This window comes from Perca fluviatilis, chromosome 1 (genome assembly GCF_010015445.1).
Source record: "Perca fluviatilis chromosome 1, GENO_Pfluv_1.0, whole genome shotgun sequence".
Taxonomy (NCBI): Eukaryota; Metazoa; Chordata; class Actinopteri; order Perciformes; family Percidae; genus Perca; species Perca fluviatilis.
In genome coordinates, this window is record NC_053112.1 from 1,206,521 (window position 1) to 1,225,739 (window position 19,219).

A 19,219-nucleotide genomic window follows, 5' to 3' on the forward strand; every position below is an offset into this window, starting at 1 on the left:
GATAGATAGATAGATAGATATTTAATGTCATTGCCTATTTTTACACAACTAAACTTGGTTGCAGCTTAGAAATACATGATAAATAAAATATAAAATATGCACACTTACACACCTCCCTCATGCCCATGACCTCAAACACATCATTACCCATGATATAAATGAGCGGTGAACACAACAGTTTAATTACATGGACTTAAAAACACATCATTACCCATGATATAAAATGAGCGGTGAACACAACAGTTTAATTACATGGACTTAAAAACACAATATTACCCATGATATAAATGAGTAGTGAACACAAACATTTAATTACATGGACTTTAAAACTCTAAAATGGCACTTACTTTGTAATTATCTAACAGAAATCAGCCTCCACAATGAGTGCGAACGCGAGATGGCCATTTATGCGAAAGCTGCCATTTACCCGCCATCAAAGCCAGAAAGGGAGAGGATTGAGGCTCAAAGTGCACCATTTGATGCCAAGAGTGTGCCTACTACTTGGCCGATGTCAAGGAGCTGTACTTGAAGGAAAAATCATCAAGAAAGATGGTGACAAAGTCACGGTCGAAACCTTGGAAACTAAGGAGGTTAGTATCATAAAGTCAGAGTCAACTGGGAGAATCAATATGATCAGTTCTCATTGTGACAAATGTCCTGTTCCAGGAGAGAGTAATGAAAGAAGGAAGGCTAAGTCCCTATCCAATGAACCCTCCCCAAGTATGACAAGATTGAGGAATGGTCATGATAGCCATATCTCAACGAAGCCTCTGTGCTGTATAACCTCAAAGAGCGTTATGCAGCGTGATGATCTATGTAAGACAATCTGCCTAATGAGAAAAGAGAACTATTGCAAATTGCTATACTTGTAGAAAACATAGAGTTAACTGTTGAATCTCTATGATCACTTTCAGACCTACTCTGGGTTGTTCTGTGCCACTGTGACCCCTACCAAGTGGCTCCCCGGTGTATGATGCTGATTGTGTAAGTGCCTATAGAGGCAAGAAAGGCGCTATGGAGGCTCCACCCCATCTTCTCTGTCTCTGACAACGCTTTTCAGTTCATGCAAACTGGTAAGTCATTACCAGAACAATTTATCAGTATATGAAGTTTCTGTAAATCATAGTTAAATATTTTGTTTTTGCTTTAACAGATAGGGAGAACCAGTCTATCTTGATCACGTGAGTTTGTTACATTTACATTTGTAGACTTTGTTCAGCAAAGTTAAATATCTTCATCCAATTGTATACATCTGTGTCTATACCTAGTGGAGAATCTGGTGCTGGAAAGACTGTTAACACCAAGCGTGTCATCCAGTACTTTGCAACAATTGCAGTTGGTGGACCAAAGAAGGACGACTCAAAGGTATGTTACTGTACGATTAAAATTATGGGTTCTTTCTCTATTGAATATTTTTCCAGGGGAAAAAATGAAGTCATTTCCGGACAGTAATTCTAAACCTGGATTATAGGGGTCACTGGAGGATCAGATTATTGCAGCCAATCCCCTCCTGGAGGCCTATGGTAACGCCAAAACTATTAGGAATGACAACTCTTCTCGTTTTGTAAGTATGGAACAATTTCTACCCATGAGAGAGGTCTTGTTACAGATTGCCAATGTGGAGGGACAATAAAAATCCTTTGATCCAAACAGGGTAAATTCATCAGAATCCATTTCGGCGCAACTCGCAAACTGGCAAGTGCTGATATTGAGACATGTAAGTAATAATACTCATAGTACATACAAAAGACTGGAATTGAGATTTGGCCAGGCTGTGATTTATGAACAATATTTGTAGATCTGCTGGAGAAATCAAGAGTGACATACCAGCTTTCTGATGAAAGAGGTTATCACATCTTCTTCCAGATGATGACCGGCCACATACCTGAGCTGATTGGTAAGCACATTGGTGTTGCACATTGTTTAACCTCTTTTCATATGGAAGAAATGTTCTGATATTTTCACTCTTATTTTGATCTCCAGATTTGGCACTCATCTCAACCAACCCCTATGACTTCCCCATGTGTAGCATGGGTCAGATCACTGTGGCCAGCATTGATGACAAAGTTGAGCTGGAAGCCACAGATGTGAGTGATCTTCATTTCAAAATATTTAAAAAAAAATTTTGAATTAAATGCAATTGCATTTTCCTAATATTTTTTGTGTCGAACTCTTTTGAACTCAGAACGCTATTGATATCCTGGGCTTCACTCATGAGGAGAAAATGGCCATCTACAAGTTGACTGGTGCTGTGCTCCACCATGGTAACATGAAGTTCAAGCAGAAGCAGCGTGAGGAGCAGGCTGAGCCTGATGGCACAGAGGGTGAGTGTTTAATGCCAGCTCAAAGTAAATAGCTTGGGAACAACAGTAATGAGGTTCTTAATCACACTTGTGTCCTTTTACATCATGATGGAAATCTCTGAACTATTTTCAGAGGCTGACAAGGTCGCTTACTTGCTGGGTCTGAACTCCGCTGACATGCTCAAGGCTATATGCTTTCCCAGAGTGAAGGTCGGAAATGAGTATGTCACCAAGGGACAGACTGTACCTCAGGTAAATATGAATTACCAATATCCTACAATTAAAAAAAAACAGACTAATGATGTTAGTTTTACTAAATTAATGTAGCAAAGGGTTTATTGTGAATTAGAATACAAAATCAGTGTTCAATATATTGCTACTTTAAGGGTTTTACACAATGAATGCTAAATACATAATGTAGAGTAATTCTAGGACCGTCTTTGATGTAATTTTTTATTATTAGATCTTTTGTATTCTTTACCTCACTAGTGAGGTGCCCGTTCAGGCGGATTGCTTGGTATTGGTGCTTTTAGCTTTCTCGAGAATCCCTCAATCAATCAACTTAATGCTCACACTGTGCTTCCTTGGGTCCAGAGCAATACACCTGCCATGACATAGTTGCGTCACATACCAAAACCACGGCTCCTCATGGTCAGAAACACTTTTGAAATACACTGGTTCAGGGGGGAAAATATCAAGAGCAAACTTTACCATTGAGTGTGGGCCCAAGGAAAAGGGCCACAAACAGCTATAGATTCATTATGATGTTCAGATATGAAAAATATAGGATATGTTACAATCCTAAATCATGGTACCAATAAATAACTTACAAAGCACTTAAAAATGGGCAACTCAACTGCAGTTCTGACTTACTGTGTCCTACTTCAGAGGAAAACATACTGCTTCCCTGACACAGAAATGTTACTGGTTACATTGCAGATTAAGATTTTTCCTCACAAAAGTATTCATCATTACACTATGCAGCATGATTTTGTAAGTATGTAAGTACATTCTGCTGATAATTCCTCTCTTTTACTCTTCACTTTAAGTAGACATCAGAATGCAGGATATTTTGACTAGGCCTAGTTCTAACACTGCCAACACATTGCCAGTTAGAGAAAAGCTGAGAAGTACAGGATGCTGTTTTTGTTAGAGTGATTAATCGTTGCGTTCACGCTGCTTTCCTTGGTGAAATCATTCCTCTATGTCAAGGAATCCCATCCTCTCTGTGCAAATGTCAGCGACAGTGTACCGGCCATTCTTATTATACATCCAAGGTTCAGGTAGATGCGGAACCAGACCTTGGGTTGGTTTGTCTGCGGAGGCAGCTGCCAGGAGGAAGAAAGGCTTTGCCGAACACTGTATGGTGCATGGCTTTTGTTTAATATCTATTGTCGGCAAAAACATCTTGTTAGTGTCATGTACACTATCTTATTAAGAATTCTCTTACTCAAATCCGTTTACATGTGTGTAACATCTTTCGCATATTCGTCCCCACATTCAACTGGAAAACTGACTCACTCATACAAATTCGTGCCTTTATTAAAGACATTAGAAGAAATACCAGAAATCAATACTAATGACTTTTACAAAAACATCAAATCACATCCTTGTTTCTATTCAGGTGATGAACTCAGTGACAGCCCTGGCCAAGGCTATCTATGAGAGGATGTTCTTGTGGATGGTCATTCGTATTAACGAGATGTTGGACACTAAACAAGAAAGACAGTTCTACATTGGTGTCCTGGACATTGCTGGTTTTGAAATCTTTGACGTAAGCTTAATTTCCAACAATTCAGAAGCTGATACTTTTCATATTGCCCTGCGAGAGATTATACTGGTTAATTGTCCCCTCACAGTTCAACACCTTGGAACAGCTGTGCATCAACTTCACCAATGAGAAACTGCAACAGTTTTTCAACCACACCATGTTTGTCCTGGAGCAAGAGGAGTACAAGAAGGAGGGTATTATCTGGGAGTTCATTGACTTTGGCATGGACTTGGCTGCCTGCATTGAGCTAATTGAAAAGGTGATAATTTGGTGATTATATATAATTGTTTCTTCTCCGTGAACCATCACCTTATCGTGGTGGAGAGGTTTGTGTGTCTCTGTGAACCTGAGGGCTGTGTTGTCTGGAGCTTTGTGCTCCTGGTAGGGTCTCCCAAGGCAAAGTGGTCTCAGGTGAGGGGCCAGACAAAGAATGGTTCAAAAACCCCAATGGAAAAACAAGGTAGAAATGGAGTGACCCTGCCCGGAGGAAGCCCGGGGCCGCCCGCTGGAGCCAGGCCCAGACGGGCGGGCTCGGCCGGGCGAGCCTGGTGGCGGGTTTGCCACGGGAGCCCGCCGGGCACAGCCCGAACAAGCTACGTGGCTTCCATCTCCAGCCCATGGGCCCACCACCTGTGGGAGGAACCGCTGGGGTCGGGTGCGCTGCCACATGGGTGGCAGTGAAGGTCAGGGGCCCTCGACGGACCAGACCCGGCAGCAGACGCTGGCTCTGCGGACGTGGAACGTCACCTCTCTGTGGGGGAAGGAGCCGGAACTGGTGCGGGAGGTGGAGCGCCACCGGTTAGATCTGGTGGGCGCTACCTCACGCACAGTCTCGGGTTCTGGAAACTGTACTCCTGGATAGGGTTGGACTCTTTTTTTCTTCTCCCGGAGTTGCTCAGGGTGCGGCGCCGGCGGGGTGGGGATACTAACAAGCCCCGGCTGAGCCGCTGCGTTGGAGTTTACCCCGGTGGACGAGGGTTCGCCCCCTGTTGTTGTGGGGTAATTTTTGTTTGTGTGTTGCCCAAAAAAGGTGGAGTGTTGGCTCTTGGGGGAGGGGGTGTGGTGCGGGGTGTGGGGGTGTGGGGGCTTTTTTTGTTGGGGGGTCGCCTGCCGTGGGGAAGTGGGAAACATAACCTGGAGAGGACGTGATTGGGAGGAACGGCCTCCCTGATCTAAACCAGAGTGGTTGTTTGTTGTTGGACTTCTGTGCTAGTCATGGATTGTCTATAACGAACACCATGTTCGAACATAGGGATGCTCATAAGTGTACCTGGTACCAGAGCACCCTAGGCCGAAGGTCAATGATCGATTTTATAATCGTTTCATCTGATCTGAGGCCGTATGTTTTGGACACTCGGGTGAAGAGAGGGGCAGAGCTGTCAACCGATCACCATCTGGTGGTGAGTTGGGTCAGGGGGTGGGGGAAGACTCTGGACAGACCTGGTAAGCCCAAACGTAGTGTCGGGTAAATTGGGAACGTCTGAGGAGGCCCCTGTCCAACGGACTTTCAACTCGCACCTCCGGGCGGAGCTTTTCGTGCATCCCTGTGGAGGCTGGGGCATTGAACCAGAGTGGACAATGTTCAAAGTTTCCATTGCTGAAGCTGCGCGGGAGCTGTGGTCTTAGGGTCTTAGGTGCCTCAAGGGGCGGTAACCCACGAACACCGTGGTGGACACCGGGTGGTCAGGGAAGCCGTCCGACTGAAGAAGAGGAGTCTTTTCGGGATATGTTATCCCAGAGGACTCCGGAGGCAGTTGCAGGGTACCGAAGGGCCCCGAAGGGCTGCAGCCTCTGCCGTGAAAGAGGCAAAGCAGCGGGTGTGGGAGAAGTTTGGAGAAGACATGGAGAAGGACTTCGGTCGGCACCAAAGTGCGCTTAAAACTGTAAACTGTTCGCCACTTCAGGAGGGGAAGGGGAACCATCCAAGCTGTGTACAGTAAGGATGGGACACTGTTGACCTCAATTGAGGAGGTAATAGGGCGGTGGAAGGAGCATTTTGAGGAACTCCTGAATCCGACTAATACGCCCTCTATGTTAGAGGCAGAGCTGGAGGATGATGGGGGATTGTCGTCGATTTCCCCGGGCGGAAGTCACTGATGTAGTCAAACAACTCCACAGTGGCAAAGCCCCGGGGATTGATGAGATCCGGGTCCAGAAATGCTCAAGGCTCTGGGTGTGGAGGGGCTGTCCTGGTTGACACGTCTCTTCAACATTGCGTGGAAGTCTGGAACAGTGCCAAAGGAGTGGCAGACTGGGGTGGTGGTTCCCCTTTTTAAAAAGGGGACCAGAGGGTGTGTGCCAATTACAGGGGTATCACACTTCTCAGCCTCCCCTGGTAAAGTCTACTCCAAGGTGCTGGAAAGGAGGGTTCGGCCCGATGGTCGAACCTCAGGTTGAGGAGGAACAATGCAGATTCCGTCCTGGTCGGTGGAACAACGGACCAGCTCTTCCTCTCGCAAGGATCCTGGAGGGGCCTGGGAGTATGCCCAACCGGTCTACATGTGTTTTGTGGATTTGGAGAAGGCGCATGACCGGGTCCCCGCGGGAAATACTGTGGGAGGTGCTGCGAGGTATGGGGTGAGGGGGTCTCTACTCAGGGCCATCCAATCTCTGTACGACCAAAGTGAGAGCTGTGTCCGGGTTCTCGGCACGTAAGTCGGTTCGTTTCAGGTGAGGGTTGGCCTCCGCCAGGGCGCGCTTTGTCACCAATCCTGTTTGTAATATTTATGGACAGGATATCGGTACGAGTCGGGTGGGGGAGGGTTGCGGTTCGGTGGGCTGGGGATCTCATCGCTGCTTTTGCAGATGATGTGGTCCTGATGGCATCATCGGCCTGCGACCTTCAGCACTCACTGGATCGGTTCCAGCCGAGTGTGAAGCGGTTGGGATGAGGATCAGCACCTCTAAATCGGAGGCCATGGTTCTCAGCAAGAAACCCGATGGAATGCCTTCTCCAGGTAGGGAATGAGTCCTTCCCCCAAGTGAAGGAGTTCAAGTACCTTGGGGTTTTGTTCGCGAGTGAGGGGACAATGGAGCGGGAGATTGGTCGGAGAATGGCGGGCCCGAGTGCGGTATTACATTCCATCTATCGCACCGTTGTAGCCGAAAAGAAGAGCTGAGCCAGAAGGCAAAGCTCTCGATCTACCGGTCAGTTTTCGTTCCTACCCTCACCTATGGTCATGAAGGCTGGGTCATGACCGAAAGAAATCCAGGCGGTGCAAGCGGCGAAATGGGTTTCCTCAGGAGGGTGGCTGGCGTCTCCCTTAGAGATAGGGTGAGAAGCTCAGTCATCCGTGAGGGAGCTTCGAGTAGAGCCACTACTCCTGCGTCGAAAGGAGCCGGTTGAGGTGGTTCGGGCATCTGGTGAGGATGCCCCTGGGGCGCCTTCCCTAGGGAGGTGTTCCAGGCACGTCCAGCTGGGAGGAGGCCTCGGGGAAGACCCAGGACTAGGTGGAGGGATTATATCTCCAACCTGGCCTGGGAACGCCTCGGGATCCCCCAGTCGGAGCTGGTTAATGTTGCTCGGGAAAGGGAAGTTTGGGGTCCCCTGCTGGAGCTGCTCCCCCCGCGACCCGACACCGGATAAGCGGACGAAGATGGATGGATGGATGGATGGATGTTCTTAATTTGAATAAATGTATCACTTAAAGAGGCTTTTTGCCCGCAGATTTCTCTATAGAGCTCCCCCTACAGCTTCAAAATAGATATTTGGCAGCTCCTATGTTTACTTGTGTCGGACTCCTCGCTCGGTCAGTCTGCCGTTTCTTCTTTCTCTGTTCCTCTGACAATGCTTTCCTAGCTTTCTGCTTCTTTTTTACTGGCTCAGCCATGACAATAGTGTGAAAAACTCCATCGCTACCTTGTTAGCCGGTTCCTGAATGGCCGTATGTTTGCAGTGCCATGAAGCAATTTGTTACATTGTGAGACCTGATATCACGCGATACTTCCTGACGCTGAGGCCGGTGAAATTTGCAAGGATGGTGGTCGAAAGAAGTCATATAACCATTCCAATGACTCTGAATCTGTTCAGTTAAGGTCAATTAAGCTAAAAAAGCTGCATAGTTCCCATTTAATGACATACTTCTTCCCACTTTTTTCAAGCCCATGGGCATCTTCTCCATCCTTGAAGAGGAGTGCATGTTCCCCAAGGCCACAGACACATCCTTCAAGAACAAGCTGTATGACCAGCATCTTGGAAAAACCAAAGCATTTGAGAAGCCTAAGGCCCCCAAGAAAGGCAAGATTGAGGCCCACTTCTCCCTGGTGCACTACGCTGGTACCGTGGACTACAATATCGCTGGCTGGCTGGACAAGAACAAGGATCCGCTGAATGACTCCGTCTGTCAGCTGTACCAGAAATCCCCAGTGAAACTGCTGGCTCTCTGCTTCCCTATTATCGTTGAGGGTATGATAGTAACTACAGTAAACTAAAACATGTTTTTAGGCTATACTGTATATGTTTAAGTAACTGTATCAAGTGTTAATGTACATTTTATTTGTCCTAACGAAACATGTCTAATTAAAATATCAACAGATGCTACCAAGAAGGGAGGCAAGAAGAAGGGTGGTTCTATGCAGACTGTGTCTTCACAGTTTAGGGTAATGTTGCAAACTTATCTTATATATGTATGTATATATAGCTCAGTTTATGTTCAAACTCACAATTGATTACATGTCATAAGACTCACCATTTTGGATCTACAGGAGAACTTGGGGAAGCTGATGAGTAACTTGAGGAGCACCCATCCTCACTTTGTGCGCTGCCTGATTCCCAATGAGTCAAAGACTCCAGGTACATAGAGACATACTCGTTTTTGAGGTTTGTTTGTATACCTGCTCTATTTATTCAAAGAAGTAATTAAGAAATGTATTTTTTACAGGTCTGATGGAGAACTTCCTGGTCATCCACCAGCTCAGGTGTAACGGTGTGCTGGAGGGTATCAGAATCTGCAGAAAAGGTTTCCCCAGCCGAATCCTTTATGCTGACTTCAAGCAGAGGTATTAATGGATATTTTAACATAATTTTGATAAAGATTGCTAAAAGAAAACGCTCACACTGACCATTAACTCTCCTAAAAACGGTACAAGGTGCTGAATGCCAGTGTCATCCCCGAGGGCCAGTTCATTGACAACAAGAAGGCTTCAGAGAAGCTGCTTGGGTCAATTGATTCCACATGACGAGTACAAATTCGGACACACAAAGGTAAACACCTTGCTCTCTTATTTTACTTTAGATTAATGACCAAAGAGGTTAGGTTGTTCAGTGCGGTGTGTTTGTTTTTCTGTTAATTATATAAAGCAAAATATACCAGGTATGAATGTGGAACTGTGTGAATGTGATCAGGGCGTTCCTGCAAAAGAGAGGCTGTCTCAGTGACCCTCCCCTGAATAAATAAAGGTTAAATAAATAAAATAAAAAAACTATCTGAGTTCATCCTACGTTCATTTTTATTTTGTGTTTGATCAGGTGTTCTTCAAGGCCGGTCTGCTGGGTGTCCTTGAGGAGATGAGGGATGAAAAACTGTCATCTCTGGTCACCATGACTCAGGCTTTGGCCCGTGGTTATGTCATGAGAAAGGAGTTTGTGAAGATGACAGAGAGGAGGCATGTTGAAAACAGCTCATTCTGAATCATGGTATTACAAATACTATATTATGTTTACTATTGTTGTTCGCAGGGAAGCCATATATACCATCCAGTACAATATCCGCTCATTCATGAATGTCAAACACTGGCCATGGATGAAGGTGTACGACAAGATCAAACCTCTGCTGAAGACTGCTGAAACTGAGAAGGAGCTGGCAAATATGAAGGAGAACTATGAAAAGATGAAAACTGACTTGGCTGCTGCCCTGGCCAAGAAGAAGGAACTGGAGGAGAAGATGGTGTCTCTTCTGCAGGAGAAGAATGATCTGCAGCTGCAAGTATCATCTGTAAGTACACATCAACAGAAAATTGTGCTTTTCATGTTTTTCAAAGTTGATGTGCTAACATCTATCTTTATAAAATTAACTAGGAATCAGACAATCTGAATGATGCTGAAGAGAGATGTGAGGGACTTATCAAGAGTAAGATTCAGATGGAGGCCAAACTCAAAGAGACAACTGAGAGACTGGAGGATGAAGAGGAAATCAATGCTGAGCTCACAGCAAAGAAGAGAAAGCTGGAGGATGAATGCTCTGAGCTCAAGAAGGATATTGATGACCTGGAGCTTACTTTGGCCAAAGTGGAAAAAGAGAAACATGCCACAGAGAACAAGGTTTGTATATAATAGTTTTCCCGCTAAATACATTCTGGAGGGGAGACCCCCCGCTGCAGAATTATTGGCACCGCAGCTTCCGAATTTTACTTTTTCATTAAGTCCCAATTTCCCGACTCTGCAGAGCTGAGGTTGAGGGTAAGGGACTGGAACAGTGAAAGGACATCAATCTATCGCAAAGTCATGACAACCAAAACACAGCACAAGTACAGCATTTTCACCTCATGCAGAGTGATAAACAGGGACAAAAGCCTTGACGGCTAATTCTCATGGAAGTCACGCTCACACAGTTCCCATGGCTTAGAAAATACCTTTACGGTGACTGAATTTATTAAATTTACTGATTCTCTGACCCCCGATGAGAAAAGAAGTGTGTGCACCCTGCAGTCCATCTGCCACACCCCTGCTGCAGGAGATGTATTCACACAACAGGCTGTTGTGTTTTCCAGGTTATGTTAAAAATGTGATGCTATACGGGAACTGCTAAATGCGTAATTTATCTGGAATTGTTCATTAGCTGTGGTTGATATATGTCAAGCTGAATGGACTCACAGAAATAAACAAATTTTATTCTCAACCAAATACTGAAACAGAACTCTTTCTTAAAGAGAAAGGACACTACATAATGTAATGTAATGATAATGCATTTGAACCATTGCTATTTGTAATTGCCGTGAGAGGCTGGTAACGTAGATACTAGTGCACCCCGACTAATTTTCAACCCTAACGTTAACCCTTCCCCCACCTGCCCATTAAAAAAGAATCCAGAGGAAAAACTGTAATAATCTGTCCAGCATATCAAGTAAGATTATAATGATGACAGTTTAAAGACAAGATTTTTCTTGCACATTTAGGTTAAGAACCTGACTGAGGAGATGGCCTCTCAGGATGAGAGCATTGCTAAGCTGACCAAGGAAAAGAAAGCCCTTCAGGAGGCTCATCAGCAGACTCTTGATGACCTGCAGGCAGAGGAAGACAAAGTAAACACTCTGACCAAGGCCAAGACCAAGCTTGAGCAGCAAGTGGATGATGTAAGATTACAAAGTCTCTTGGAATGGCAAAGCAGGATTCTTGAATTTGATGATTAAAAATGAATCGTATTTTTCAGCTTGAGGGTTCTCTGGAGCAAGAGAAGAAGCTCCGTATGGACTGCATGAACTCTATGTACTTCATCTAAACTTCTCACAGGAAGGACTTTGAAATCAGTCAGCTCCTTAGCAAAGTTGAAGATGAGCAGTCACTTGGTGCTCAGCTTCAGAAGAAGATCAAGGAGCTCCAGGTGACATATGGTTTTAAATAAAACATTTCTGATATTTCCAATTTTGTGTATTAAAAGTGAAAGTTTACTGAAAGACCTTATATCTACATTGAACAGGCTCGTATTGAGGAACTGGAGGAGGAGATTGAGGCTGAGCGTGCTGCTCGTGCCAAGGTTGAGAAGCAGAGAGCTGACCTCTCCAGGGAACTTGAGGAGATCAGTGAGAGGCTGGAGGAGGCCGGTGGTGCCACTGCTTCTCAGATTGAGATGAACAAGAAGCGTGAAGCCGAGTTCCAGAAGCTCCGTCGTGATCTTGAGGAGTCCACTCTGCAGCACGAAGCCACTGCTGCTGCTCTTCGCAAGAAGCAGGCTGACAGTGTTGCTGAGCTGGGAGAGCAGATCGACAACCTCCAGCGTGTAAAGCAGAAGCTTGAGAAGGAAAAGAGTGAATACAAGATGGAGATTGATGACCTCTCCAGCAACATGGAGAATGTTGCTAAAGCAAAGGTACAAAATGCATTACTTGCTATTGTATTACCCAAATTAGTATAGTAAAAAAACAGTTTTTACAACATTTACTTAATATTATAGATAAAATCTGATCACTGATCTCATCTATATTTACTCATTAGGGAAATCTTGAAAAGATGTGCCGTACTCTAGAGGACCAACTCAGCGAACTGAAGACCAAGAATGATGAAAATGTCCGTCAAATCAATGACACAAGTGCACAGAGAGCACGTCTCCTGACGGAAAATGGTATCTACAGTACAAGCTGTCAGTTAATTATCTGTTGTGTATGGTATTAAGAAACGTGACACAAACTAATGTATCATGGCATCTTTCACACAAGGTGAGTTCAGCCGTCAAGTTGAAGAGAAAGAAGCTCTTGTCTCCCAGCTGACCAGAGGCAAACAGGCATTCACACAACAGATTGAGGAGCTGAAAAGACATGTTGAAGAGGAGGTTAAGGTAAGAAACATTTAAGTAAGTGTGTATTGGTATTATTAGTTTGGGATTCAGGAATTTTGTAAATTCAATCATACACCATTTACACCAGGCCAAAAATGCTCTTGCCCATGGACTGCAATCAGCCCGCCATGACTGTGATCTGCTGAGGGAGCAGTTTGAGGAGGAGCAAGAGGCCAAGGCTGAGCTGCAGCGTGGAATGTCCAAGGCCAACAGTGAGGTGGCTCAGTGGAGAGCTAAGTATGAAACTGATGCTATCCAGCGCACTGAGGAGCTTGAGGAAGCCAAGTGAGTAACATTCAAACAATTCAATGGCCAGTGTATCATTTTAGCACAACTCAACTTTGGAGCAAACATTGTACAGCTCTGCCTTCATATGTTCATCTAGATCTTTAAAAACTAGCTATTAATAACAACACTAGGCTGATTATAAATTGCCCATCCCCCTTTCCAAAACCTGTTATTTTGATATACTCGCTACTCTAAGGTATCCTGACTCCACCAGATGGATTGCTTCGCATTTGCTCGGCATATCCATCTGGGAACTTTCCGTTGGAAAACTTCTGGGAAGGGGCGAAAATACTGGTTAGCTGGATAAACCATCTGTCTATCACCACCTGTTGGCGATAGACGGGCCAAATCAACCAATTAGATCAAACTCTTGCCGAAACCAGTTGGGAGAAGAGCAAAAACATCTTTTCCTCCGAGAAAAGCCTCCAGTGCCGTTTTTTGCTCTTCTTTTAATGAAGGAATACTTTCTAATTCGGATAAAACTTGCGCAATAGCTCCACTCATCTCATCCGTGGAAGCCGCCATGTTGTTTAGACTAACAGTCGCTTCTGGTTGCGTCACACCTAAACCCGCCTCAAAACCAATGCTTATTGGTTGGTCGTTTTGCAAACGGCTCCAAATTTTCTCTATCTCAATATGCCAGACTGATCTGAGAGTAGAAAACTAGAGTTCGCGAGATCAGGACGGTCTCACGAGGCTAACTCTAAGGATATGAAGGCTTCAAACAAACAACAATGCAACACTCAAAATACAAGAATTCACACCACAGATTAGTCATTAGTTATTCAGTTAGTTAGTCATTAGTTAGACATAGTTTAAGTGGGAAACTAATCTTACCTTCTTTAAACAGGAAAAAGCTGGCTCAGCGTCTTCAGGAGGCTGAGGAGCAGATTGAGGCAGTGAATTCCAAGTGTGCTTCGCTTGAGAAAACCAAACAGAGGCTCCAGAGTGAGGTGGAGGACCTCATGATTGATGTGGAGAGGGCCAATGGGCTGGCTGCCAACCTGGACAAGAAGCAGAGGAACTTTGACAAGGTAGCATTATTAACTTTGTTTTTCCAAGCCACACAGAAACAATGAAAGACATATTTATTTTTCCTCATATTGCTACATAACCAATCGTGTTATTCAGGTGTTGGCAGAGTGGAAACAGAAGTACGAGGAGGGTCAGGCAGAGCTCGAGGGAGCACAGAAGGAGACTCGTTCTCTCAGCACTGAGCTGTTCAAGATGAAGAACTCTTATGAGGAATCTCTGGATCAGCTGGAGACTTTGAAGCGTGAAAACAAGAACCTTCAACGTGAGTTCTACATTATGTAACAGTTACATTGTATTCAACATGTGTTGGAATAAAGTCTATATATTTTACATTGTAAGGCTTAACAATATAAAAACACATGTATCTCTATGCAGAGGAGATCTCAGATCTGACTGAACAGATTGGTGAGACTGGCAAGAGCATCCATGAGTTGGAGAAGTCTAAGAAGCAGGTGGAGACTGAAAAGTCTGAGATCCAGACGGCTCTTGAGGAGGCTGAGGTACATTTTCTTCTGGGGACATCTACTGAAAAAAAATCTAAATCATGGACAAATATACTTTAAAAAGGTTTGAAGGCAGAGAGTAATATTTAATTCTTTGATATCATCAGGGAACTCTGGAACACGAAGAGTCTAAGATCCTGCGTGTCCAGCTGGAGCTCAAACAGATTAAGGGTGAGGTGGACAGGAAGCTGGCAGAGAAAGATGAGGAGATGGAGCAGATCAAGAGGAACAGCCAGAGGGTGATTGACTCCAAGCAGAGCAATCTGGATTCTGAGGTCAGGAGCAGAAACGATGCCCTGAGAATCAAGAAGAAGATGGAGGGAGACCTAAATGAGATGGAGATTCAGCTGAGCCATGCCAATCACCAGGCTGCTGAGTCCCAGAAGCAGCTGAGGAATGTGCAGGCGCAACTGAAGGTAACACAGAATTGTTGCACAGACTATGATCAGTGCAGGTACATTTTGGCATTCATGTGAATTTTGTCCTGATATTTTTTCTGTAGGATGCACAACTGCACCTTGATGATGCTGTCAGAGCACAGGAGGAATTCAAGGAACAAGCTGCTATGGTGGATCGCAGAAACGGTCTGATGGTAGCTGAAATCGAGGAACTTAGAGCTGCTTTGGAACAGACGGAGAGAAGTCGCAAAACCGCTGAGCAGGAGCTGGTGGATGCCAGTGAGCGTGTTGGACTTCTGCATTCTCAGGTGAACAAGCCCAATCATTTCTTCAATAATTCAAAAATCTAATGTGAACATGTGAAAATCATGTGATGACTAACGTGCCTACATCTTTTTCTGCCTTTTAGAACACAAGCCTTCTGAACTCCAAGAAGAAGCTTGAGTCTGACCTGGTCCAGGTTCAGAGTGAAGTGGATGACAGTGTTCAGGAAGCAACGAATGCAGGGGAGAAGGCCAAGAAGGCCATCACTGATGTGGGTTTACATTTTAATTGGTCTTACTTTCACTCCAATGTGTATTTTCAAGATTATTCTAATATATATATATATATATATATATATATGTATTTTAAATAATTCAAATTCTTTTTGCTGTATCTTCTAGGCTGCTATGATGGCTGAGGAGCTGAAGAAGGAGCAGGATACCAGCTCCCACCTGGAGAGGATGAAGAAGAACCTGGAGGTCACTGTTAAGGACCTGCAGCACCGCCTGGATGAGGCTGAGAACCTGGCCATGAAGGGTGGCAAGAAGCAGCTCCAGAAACTGGAGTCCAGGGTAAGAAAGAACGAATTTACAGAACTGAACTTATTAAAAAAAGATGCATTCTTATTGCCTTATTGTTCATTGAAGGTGCGTGAACTGGAGGCAGAGGTTGATGCTGAGCAGAGACGCGGAGGAGATGCCATTAAGGGTGTCCGCAAATATGAGAGGAGGGTGAAGGAGCTCACCTATCAGGTACAGTCACTTTGATAGTTGTCATACAAATCAACTTAACATATTTATTACAAAAACATTTATTTACTTTAAATTAACTTTAACAGACTGAGGAGGACAAGAAAAACGTTGCCAGGCTGCAGGATCTAGTTGACAAGTTGCAGCTCAAAGTCAAGGCCTACAAGAGGCAGGCTGAGGAGGCAGTAAGGGCAATATATAGATTTATACAACACTGAAAGCTTGATACTGTGGCAGATTTATTTTAATTGAAGATTACCTTTGGTCTTTTAGGAGATTAAAGAAAATCAATCTATGTTTTTCAGGAGGAGCAGGCCAACACTCATCTGTCCAAGTGCAGGAAGGTGCAGCATGAGCTGGAGGAGGCTGAGGAGCGTGCTGACATCGCAGAGTCCCAGGTCAACAAGTTGAGAGCGAAGAGCCGTGACTCTGGCAAGGTAAACACACCAATAAAGACTTAAATTAAATTTAAAAAAAGTTATGACAGAAATATATTGTCAGTTAGATTTGTTTGAAATAAAGGTGATTAAACACTATTTTATTTGTGTTTTTAGGGTAAAGTGGCAGCTGAATAAAGAAAACTGCCTGATCAGCTGTTTCTAATCATATAATATGATGTGAGATGTGCTGTAAAAATAAATGGTTTCCTTGTCACAGTTAAATTGCTGTCTGCCTGCTTCTTTTCCTTTACATTGTTTCCCCCAAAATGATAAGTGTTAAACTGAGAAAGTGGCTTTCCAGTAAAAACAATTGTTTTAAGTAGTAATTTTATTGGCTATAATAAAATAGTGACATCTCATGGCTCAAATGGCGTCAAATACTTAGTTTTATGCATTATGATACTCCTTTAGGCGCCAATTTATGGTGACACCATCTTTATTTATATCACGGAAAACACAAAATTTTGGTGGCAGGTAACAATTCAAATTAAAGCTGCAAGCAGCGTTGGACGGGCCCTCGCTCCTCTGCGCGTGTCTGGATTACTTGCGGACATCGCTCCTTGCGACCGTGCATTTGCGCGGCACTCCCAGCTGAGTTCATTAGCTGATGTTAAAGGGTGCGTGGCTTAAGCATATGGGGCGGGGCAAACCGTCACCACTTAAAAAAGCAAGTCAATCACACCTCACACAATAGTTTCATTTGTTTGTAACAAGTAATGTTCCCACCTTCCATGCTGTGCTGAGGAATTTTATGTACAAATTCAGGTGCCGATTAACAGAGTCAAAGAATACAATTTCAACTGCCTTAACTAACCCTGCACTTAGTGATACCAGATATACATCCAAACTCTGGAAACACTGGAACACACATCTGCATATGTTTTAAGCACACTCACACAATAGATAAAATAAGAAAAATATAAAAACATTATCAAGGCATCCAATATTGTCCCATTACATAGAATCCCTATCTAGAAAGTGCAACTGTGCTGACTGGGGGGGGGGGGCATGATTGTTCAGTTCTGTGGGGATAAAACTATTCTGCAGCCTGAAAGTGCGTGCTCTAAAACCCCGATACCGCCTGCCAGATGGAAGCAGGGAGCCGTCCCTTAAGAGGGGTGTACTGTCACGCGTTTTTTAATGTCTGTTTCCTGTTTTATTTTGAAAGGCTTGTTTTCCTCCCTAGTCTTGTCTTGTTTTGCTTCCTGTCTTGTGTTTTCCCGCCTGTTCTGATTGTTCTGCCCCCGCCCTGATGTGTTTCACCTATTGTGTCACTTTTCCCTCATTAGTCCTCGTTACCTAGTGTATTTAGTCCCTGTTCTGTCTTTGTCTCTTGTCGGATCATTGTGTTTTTGTTGCGTGCTGTTCCTGTTGTTTTACCTGTCGTCAACTGCCTTGCCTTGTGGATAGTACTCCAAGTAAGTGTTTTCCTGTCTGCAATAAATCTCTTAACTGCATTTGGGTGCAAGATTGCGTCACGTCCAATGCAGCACCTGACAGTTAAAGTACGATGTTCTGTGGAAATGGCCAAAATCACACTAATTTCAAACATTCAATTCAAAATGGCGGACTTCCTGTTGGGTTTAGGGTATGGCTCCAATGACCTTTGTTGTACGTTTTGACATGCTGCATAGGTGTACAACTTTGCGTTAGTCTATGTTAAACGTACTGCAGGGGTTCAATTTTTTAAAGTTTTCTAGGGGGCGCTAGCGAGCCATTTTTGTGCGCCTATTCCCGAAACTGTTAAAAACGTACATTTTCACCAGGTTGATGCGACCGCCAATTTTGGTGAGTTTTTGAGAATGTTAAGCCCTCAAAAAGGTGATTAATTTGCCGGAAAAAAGCAGGAATAATAATTCCTTCAGTTTCAATAGGGCCTGCACCGCTGTCAGTGCTCGGGCCCTAAATACTGTTAAACGAAGGGTCATTTATAGAGCAATGCAAAAATGGAATGTGTTACCTGAACAAATAACCTAAGAAAGCCGTAAAAAGGAGATTTAAAAGTTTTGTTAAAGCTGATGTTAAAGGGTGCGTGGCTTAAGCATATGGGGCGGGGCAAACCGTCACCACTTAAAAAAGCAAGTCAATCACACCTCACACAATAGTTTCATTTGTTTGTAACAAGTAATGTTCCCACCTTCCATGCTGTGCTGAGGAATTTTATGTACAAATTCAGGTGCCGATTAACAGAGTCAAAGAATACAATTTCAACTGCCTTAACTAACCCTGCACTTAGTGATACCAGATATACATCCAAACTCTGGAAACACTGGAACACACATCTGCATATGTTTTAAGCACACTCACACAATAGATAAAATAAGAAAAATATAAAAACATTATCAAGGCATCCAATATTGTCCCATTACATAGAATCCCTATCTAGAAAGTGCAACTGTGCTGACTGGGGGGTGGGGGGGCATGATTGTTCAGTTCTGTGGGGATAAAACTATTCTGCAGCCTGAAAGTGCGTGCTCTAAAACCCCGATACCGCCTGCCAGATGGAAGCAGGGAGCCGTCCCTTAAGAGGGGTGTACTGTCACGTTTTTTAATGTCTGTTTCCTGTTTTATTTTGAAGGCTTGTTTTCCTCCCTAGTCTTGTCTCGTTTTGCTTCCTGTCTTGTGTTTTCCCGCCTGTTCTGATTGTTCTGCCCCGCCCTGATGTGTTTCACCTATTGTGTCACTTTTCCCTCATTAGTCCTCGTTACCTAGTGTATTTAGTCCCTGTTCTGTCTTTGTCTCTTGTCGGATCATTGTGTTTTTTTGTTGCGTGCTGTTCCTGTTGTTTTACCTGTCGTCAACTGCCTTGCCTTGTGGATAGTACTCCAAGTAAGTGTTTTCCTGTCTGCAATAAATCTCTTAACTGCATTTGGGTCCAAGATTCGTCTACGTCCAATGCAGCACCTGACAGTTAAAGTACGATGTTCTGTGGAAATGGCCAAAATCACACTAATTTCAAACATTCAATTCAAAATGGCG

The 19,219-nt window shown here is 44.1% G+C and overlaps 1 protein-coding gene and 1 pseudogene across 1 annotated transcript; both read left to right on the top strand.

Annotated features, from left to right (window-relative positions):
• Window positions 1-397: 397 nt before the first annotated feature.
• LOC120560623 (myosin heavy chain, fast skeletal muscle-like) lies at window positions 398-9,086 on the top strand. The gene is made up of 16 exons (XM_039803304.1): window positions 398-488; window positions 999-1,073; window positions 1,154-1,181; window positions 1,269-1,365; window positions 1,472-1,564; window positions 1,654-1,717; window positions 1,799-1,897; window positions 1,984-2,087; window positions 2,186-2,324; window positions 2,437-2,555; window positions 3,928-4,077; window positions 4,163-4,333; window positions 8,176-8,479; window positions 8,609-8,673; window positions 8,779-8,866; window positions 8,955-9,086. Exons 1-16 carry the CDS (start codon window positions 398-400, stop codon window positions 9,077-9,079), a joined length of 1,812 nt encoding a protein of 603 aa, XP_039659238.1. The 3' UTR covers window positions 9,080-9,086.
• Window positions 9,087-9,153: 67 nt separating this feature from the next.
• LOC120560631 lies at window positions 9,154-16,261 on the top strand (annotated as a pseudogene).
• The last annotated feature ends 2,958 nt before the right edge of the window (window positions 16,262-19,219 follow it).